Source organism: Narcine bancroftii, chromosome 2 (assembly GCF_036971445.1).
Source record: "Narcine bancroftii isolate sNarBan1 chromosome 2, sNarBan1.hap1, whole genome shotgun sequence".
NCBI lineage: Eukaryota > Metazoa > Chordata > Chondrichthyes > Torpediniformes > Narcinidae > Narcine > Narcine bancroftii.
Window position 1 is genome coordinate 209592544 of NC_091470.1, and position 7807 is coordinate 209600350.

Here is a 7807-nt window from a genome sequence, read left to right on the forward strand (position 1 = left end):
AATTGTCATATCACCATTAACTTTACAAATGTCTTTAATTTGATGTTTGGCTGCTAAGGGTTTTAATTGATTAGCCAAAAGTTTACCCATTATATCTCCATGGATATAAAATTGACTTTTGATTATAAATGTGGGTATTAATTGGATACACGAAAAAAAGGTTGTATTTGGCATTAATTTCAATGCGTCATATATATAGAGCAGGATTTGGATCCAGATCTAATAGCTTCAGTTGGTTGGTGAGTTTTTCTCTTGATTCGCCTTTCCTAATGTTTGCAGTATAGAAATGGTTTGTATCCTAATAAAAGCCTTAAAAGTGTCCCATACAATAAGACGAGAAGTCTCTTCCACAGTATTTTTTTCAAAAAAGAGTAATTTATTCCTCCAAAAACTGGAAAAATACCGTATCAGATAGCAAAGTTGAAATGAAATGCCAAATGACTGTTTATTTGAGAAATACCAGGAAAATTTAAAGATAGTAACATAGGACCATGATCAGAAAAAAACTAATTATTTGCATTCATAAGAACAAGTTAATGGGATAATTTGACTGTCAATAAAAAAGGTCAATCTGTAAATATGTACTATGAACAGAAGGAAAAAAACTAATATTCCCTGTCTATTGTATGAAAATAATTCCCAACATAAATAATACCACATTCTAATAAAAAAAAGATTGAATGAACAAAGCCGGATGAACAAAGCTGGTTTAGAAGAATAATCTAGTCCGGGTCAAACCAGCAATTAAAGTCCCCCCATCACTAATGAACAAAGACTTAAATCAGATAAGATTTAAAAAAAACATTCAAAAAGTCCAGGGTCATCCCTGGTGTGGATCTGCAGGTGGGTCTTTAGGATAGAGGAATGATTGAATCCCTTATGACACTCGGGGCAGGTGAAGGGCAGCTAGCAGTGTGAACCTACTGGTGGGTCAGCATGTCCCATTATAGATTGAACCCCTTATCGAACTCGGGGCAGGCGAAGGACCTCGCCCTGATATGGATCCGCCGGTTGGTCTTAAAGCTAGAGGAGTGGGTGAAGCCCTTACCACACTCAGGGAAGGTGAAGGGGCACACCCGGTGTGGATCTGCCGGTGGTTCTTCAGTCTAGATGAGTGGATGAAGCCCTTGCCGCACTCGAGGCAAGTGAAGGGCCACTCACCAGTGTGAACAAGCCGGTGGGCCAGAAAGACTGACGATCGACTGAACCCCTTGCCACACTCAGAGCAGGTGTAGGGCCTCTCCCCAGTGTGGATCCGCTGGTGGGTCTTCAGGTTAGAGGATTGGGTGAAGCCCTTGCCACACTCAGGGCAGGTGAAGGGCCTCTCCCTGGTGTGCACGCACTGGTGAGACTTCAGGTTAGAGGACTGGGTGAAGCCCTTGCCACACTCGGGGCAGGTGAAAGGCCACTCCCTGGTATGGATCCGCCGGTGGGTCAGCATGTCCCCCGAATGACTGAATCCCTTGCCGCACTCAGAACACTTGAAGGGCCTCTCCCTGGAGTGGGTCCGCTGGTGGATAATCAGGTTTGAGGACTGGGCGAACCCCTTGCCACACTCCGGGCAGGTGAAGGGCCTCTCCCTTGTATGGATCCGCTGGTGGACCTTCAGGTTTGAGCGTTGATTGAACCCCTTGCCACACTCATGGCAAGTGAAGGGCCTCTCCCTGGAGTGGATCCGCCGGTGGGTCTTTAGGTCAGAGGACTGGGTGAAGCCCTTGCCGCACTCAGGGCAGGTGAAGTGCTTCTCTCCAGTGTGGATCCGCTTGTGGTACTTCAGGTGAATGAACTGGGTGAAGCCCTTGCCGCACTCAGGGCAGGTGAAGGGCCACTCACCGGTGTGGACCCACTGGTGTGTCTTCAGGCTGGAGAACTGGGTGAACCTCTTGTCGCACTCAGGGCAAGAGAAAGGCCTCTCTCCGGTATGGATCCGCTGGTGGGTCTTCAGGCTGGAGGATTGGGTGAACCCCTTGCCGCATTCAGCGCAGGAGAAGGGCTTTTCCTTGGTGTGGATTCGCTGGTGGGACTTCAAGTTAGAGGACTGGATGAAGCCCTTGCCGCATTCAGAGCAGGTGAAGGGCCTCTCCCCGGTGTGGATTCGTTGGTGGGACTTCAGTTTAGAGGACAGGGTGAAGCCCTTGCCGCATTCAGGGCAAGTGAAGCGCCACTCACCAGTGTGAACCTGCTGGTGGTTCAGCAAGTCCCATGATCGACTGAACCCCTTGCCACACTCAGGGCAGGTGAAGGGTTTCTTGTTCATGTGGAGACGCTGGTGGGTTAGTAGGTGGGAGGACTTGGTGAAGCCCTTCCCACATTCCGAGCAGGTGAATGGCCTCTCCCCGTTGTGGGCACTCATTTTGGAAGGCAGAAATGTCCCTTGCACACACAGCAGGTGAGTGACCAGGCTTCGGTTAGGATGTGCTCACAATGCCCCAAATCATCTGTGGAAAGAACACTGTGTTTGCTCCAGATTCACCCAACTGCTTCTAGGTGATATCCAGCTAATCCTGAAGCAAAAATTTCAGTCTGGACGGAAAACTATTTTTCAAGCCTCAACAGCGATTGATAATTTTTAACAAAGAAATATTTGTTCACTCCTTCAGCGATGTGGTAAATAAATTATTTGGCTTCACCCCTGTTTAGTTCATCAAAGCTTCTCAGAGGATGTGCTTCACTTTCCCTCAGTGACTCTCTCTGCACAACTGGCCAAAATTCCTTACAGTCAGTGGTCCTTAGCACTCTTATTCAGGGTTATGAATCCCACTGTCTTGCTAGTCACACTGTGGCTTGTAGTCTCTTCTCAGAAATAAAACATGCAAGTATTGCCTCTTCGCTGACGTGACTGGTGCTAATGTTGTCTTGGATTCCCATCCACAACTCCTCAGCTTTTATCACCCTGCAAAACAAGTGTACCCACATCATTATTCAGAGAAAGGCGGCAAGGTAGAACAGGTCATTGTCATCAGCTATTGGCTGTATTCCCACCTCAGTCAGAAAGTTGAGACTTCATAGACGATAATTGAGCCAAGAAGTTCAATGAATCACAAAAGTAATGAGAATTTTGCTAAGGGTCCCAACCTGAAATGTTGTCCTTGGATGTGACCTGACCTGACCTGACCCTGCAGCTTCCCATTGTTCACTCAAAATTCCAGCATCTGCAGTTTTTGTGTTCTTCTACAGTGGGGTTTTTTTTACTGAGAATTAAATTTAGTTCATTGTCTGTTTTTAATCTCAGTCCCAAATGAAACTGTTTCCTCAACCATGTGGATGTCGGCAAGGTCTGGAAAGCCAATCAGCTCCAAATCCATCCACATGCATTTCTCAATTCACTCGGCTGACTGACAGGGAGAGTGCTACTGGCAAGTGGAACCAGTGGAGTTAAATGAGGAAGTCTGCAGTCACTGAGGTTGAATGTTACACACAAACCTGCTGGAGAAACTCAGCCGGTCATGCAGCATCCATGGGAAATAAAGGAGAATTAATTTGTTGAAGGGCTCAGGGCCAAAACGATGGAAATAATCTTTTCCTCCTATGGACACGAGAAGAACGGCTGAGTTCCTCCAACATTTCTGTGTCTTTTTTTTTTCCACCATTTCCAGACTGGGCACTTGTTCAAATTGGAGGAACAACACCTTGTATTCTGTCTGGGCCTTCTCCAATCAGACAGCATTCCCACTCCTATCAGGGAATTAGTCTTTCCCCATCACCTCAGTTGTTTTTCTCTTTTACCCTCCCTCGTGCGTCCACTTGTGTCCTCATCTGCCATTTCTGCCACCTACTACATGATCCCACCACTAGACACAACTATATTTCCCTCTCCTCCCCTCACCGCCTTCTGCAGGGACCTCTCCCCTCTGTGACTCCCTTCACCATTCCTCCCTCCCCACCAATCAACCCCTTGGTATCTACCCCGTGATAGGAGATGCTCCTTCTCCCTCACCAACATTCGGGCCCCACACTGTCCATCCAAGTGAAGCAGCATTTCACTTGAGAATCTGCAGGGATCATCTACAGCAGGGGTGTCAAACTTAAATTCACAGAGGGCCAAAATTAAAAACTTGGACTAAGTCGTGGGCCAAACTAAATATTTATTGAAAATTTTCAACATCTGCATGTTTTCTCTTCTTTCAACATATGTAATGTTAAACTTTTTCTTATTAAAATAAATGTTCAATAATAGTTTTGGTTAAACTCTTTCCAGAAGAAGCATTAACAAATGAGAAATAAAATATTCAATAAATAATATTTCTCTATAGCCTTTAAGCTCCTTTTAAATGTATTTTTTTTCACAAGCCAACAAGTCAAAAAAAATAACAACTTGCTTCAATGAAAATCCAATCTTTCAACTATGAACAGTCCAAAGTTAACCAAAGAAAATATTAATCCAAGCTTTGCTTGCTACACTGTGATTTACTCTGATGCACCTGGGTCTAAACCAGATACTTGGCATCTCTTCTTAGATGCAAGTTCATCAAACTCTGGGGTCACTGTTTGCCTCCCACCTGTCTTGAAAGGTCCTGTTTTCTGTCTTTCGTTTGGCCATTTTTTGTAAGGGGTTTATTACATGTGAGTTAGGTGACAGGTCGCAGATGCTAATGAAAGTAAAGAGGGGAGGTCGGGGTGATTAGCGGGCTGACAGGCCGGCGACAACGCATTTGCAAAGCATTCTGGGATTTGTAGCATTAGCTGTGCATGCGCTATACTGGCGCAGCAGCCAGCGGGCAAGCTCTAATACATATAACCATAACCATATAATCATCTACGGAGTGGAAACAGGCCATGTTGGCCTTTCAAGTCCGCACCGGTTCACAGATTTTGTGCGCCCTCTTCAGGCATTGGTCCCAGTAGATCTTCATTCAATAACGATGGGCGAATTCAATGCAGCTGGAATCTTATTGAAATTGAAAGCAAGATTGTTGTCCTGGCACCACACAACCAGATTCTTGATCTCCATCCTGCTTTCTGACTCATGCATTAGCTCTGTCTGTGCCTGAGTTTGACATGTGTGATCTACAGCATCTGCTGCTCCTGCTGTGGTCTTTTCTACATCGGAGAGACGGGACGCAGCCTTGAAGATCACTTTGTTGAGCACTTCGGCTCTCGTCTGGCACAATAGCATGAATCTCCCAGTAGCCACCCATTTCAATACCCAGTCCCATTCCCTTGTTGGCATGCCTATCAATGAACTCATGCACTGCCAAACTGAGACCACCTGCACATTGGAGGAACAACACCTCATAATTCCGTCTGGACATTCTCCAACCAGATGGTATTAAAGGTAAAGGTTCCATTATTGTCACGTAAAACGACATTTAGAATGTAACATGCATGAAATTCTTTAACATTTGTTGATAGAAATGCAGTGATGAATTTTGTCCAGTGTCCCTTACAGAAACCTGGTGCATTGGTGGTCTCCCCTGCTGAGATCAGACAATCTCAGGCGTATTCAGGCTATTAGTGCTTTACATAGACTTCCCAGTTTCTGTTAACCCCCTTCTTCCCCATCACATGCCCACAGCTGTCTTTTGCTCTCCCCTTTTCCCTGTCTCCCTCCACAGATCCAAAACCAATGATCACCTCTCCTCTTATCATATCCAATTAAGACCTTTTGTTGACGGAACCCTCCACATTTGAAAAAAAAACACCAGAAGGTTGTGTGTGCCTGGAATGCTTTGCCGGGGATGGTGGTGAAGGACAGAATATTAGGGGCATTTAAAAGACTCTTAGACGGGTGGATGAAAATATAACAGAGAGTTGGGGGTAAGGGGGTTTAGTAATTTTTTATAGGAATATAGAGGTCATCACAACATAGAAGGATGAAGGGCCTGCATGGTGCTGCAGTTCTATGTTCTATGAACAATGCCATTGGAAGGAAGCAGCAATCATTGAAGATGCACACCACACACTCTGTTCAGTCCCACATTGATCCCACTGCCCCACTCTCTCCCCACAGCCATGTATTAGTCCCCACACTGTACACACTTTCTCCCCACAGCCCTGTATCAGTCCCCACACTGATCCCACTGCCTCCCCACAGCCCTGTATCAGTCCCCACACTGATCCCACTACCCCGCTCTCTCACCACAGCCCTGTACCAGTCCCCACACTGATCCCACTGCCTCCCCACAGCCCTGTATCAGTCCCCACACTGATCCTATCCTGTATCAGAACACGAACGAATCCCAGTCCCGAAGGGGTTACGGGGTTGGGAGGATTTAGTACTTTTCTTGGAATACATGGGTCGGTAGAACACCGAGGGCCGAAGGGCCTGTGCTGTACTGGTCTATGACCCAGAATGCCCTGCGTTATGAACCCGCTATATTGGGCCCAGTCTAGGAGTCCGGGGCCTTTCAGGGCCGCGCCCGCCCGCCCGAGCAAGCCCTTCCTACCAGGGCCGAGCCGTTCACCTGCCTGGGTCTCTCACCTCCTGGCGCAGTGGCCAATTCCCACGGGGAAGCGGGGCCGGAACTGGCCGATGTTAGAAGTCGGTGGAGCCGCGGCCTCCACTTCCCACCAGCCGAAGAGAAAAGCGGCAGCGCCAGTGGGAAACGGTCCCGCCCTTAGCCCCGCCTCCTGTCCCTCCCTGCTTTGTGACGTCACTGCATCAGTGTGGCGCCTGCGTACTTCGCCCCTGTGCTTGGATAGGGCTCTGCCACGCTTTTGAGCAAACATTTTCAGTTTGGGCGAAGATTAAATTAGGAACCCCTCGAGCTGGTTCATGGACTAGCCCGTAAAATGGTCAATGACCGCAGTGACTGTGTTGCCCTGGGGGTGTCACCGGCCGTCGTCACATGGCGGGAAGACGGAGAACTCTGGCGGGAACCTTGGCCAATTCTGGGGCAGCACTCCGACGATGCAGGGCCCTGACGTCAGGGCCAGTGGCCCACATGGGCGCGACGGGGGACCATCTATGCTTCCGACGGGATGGGTGTCGCAGCCGCACATGTGGCTTGAGCAGACCGAGGCTCAATTCCAGCTTCACAACATCACCGCCGACCACATCCACGACGTTGTGAGCCCACTCAACCAAGACGCAGTGCAAGGGCCGTAGAATTCCTACTGCAGCCTTTGGAGCAAGGCAAATACGCGGCCCTCAAGGAGCTGTTAACCCGATCTTTCGGGGTCTCCTGGCATAAGCCCGCTGCCCAATTGCGGCATTTGTGTCAGATTTGGGGACAGGGCCCCAAACACCATAATGAGCGAGATGCTCACTCTGAGGGCCTTGCCTGGTCTTCGAGCAGATCTTCTGGAGCAGTTGCCTGAGGATATCTGACTCTTGCTCACAGACGAGGACTTCAGCGACCCTGGGGGGGGGGGGAGGGGTCGCAGCCCAGATGGACATGCCCCAGAGAGCGAAGAAGGATGCCAGCTCCATTGTAGACCATACCAGCAAGCCCCATGAACAGCCCCCGGTGAGATCAAGGCCAATGGAGAGGCAAGTGGACTTCCTGGGGCAGCTATGCTACTACCATCAGTGATGGGATGTGGAGGCCCTTTGATGCAGTCCACCCTGCAGGTTTTCAGGAAATACACTGGCCAACTGTTGTTGATGACTGCAGTGGTTGGCCCATGTGATAGCCTCCTCCACGTCTGGGACTCGTTGGGCAGGCGTTTCCTGTACAGTAGTAGAACACCTCATTTTCTTCTAGGGACAGACCTGCCTTCACATCCGACAACCACTGAGTAGAAGTGGGAGGGACAGCGTCTTCCTATCTCAGTAAAATGGCCCTTCTGACAACAAGGGAAGCAAAAGCCACGACATGGAATTGTGAAGAAGTTCATGTTCAATCCATGGCCCACTCACTCCAAA

The 7807-nt window shown here is 48.5% G+C and overlaps 1 protein-coding gene across 1 annotated transcript; it reads right to left on the reverse strand.

The window, feature by feature from the left end:
* Window positions 1-9: 9 nt before the first annotated feature.
* On the reverse strand, window positions 10-6571 carry LOC138755025 (zinc finger protein 229-like). Its single transcript, XM_069920176.1, has 2 exons — window positions 6422-6571; window positions 10-2893 (listed from the first exon to the last, which is right to left on the reverse strand). Exon 2 carries the CDS (start codon window positions 2351-2353, stop codon window positions 932-934), a length of 1422 nt encoding a protein of 473 aa, XP_069776277.1. The 5' UTR covers window positions 2354-2893; window positions 6422-6571; the 3' UTR covers window positions 10-931.
* Between the last annotated feature and the right edge of the window lie 1236 nt (window positions 6572-7807).

Bases quoted from the DNA above. Each gene is read 5' to 3' on its own strand.
- LOC138755025 (XM_069920176.1), bottom strand. From the start codon at position 2,353: ATGAGTGCCCACAACGGGGAGAGGCCATTCACCTGCTCGGAATGTGGG.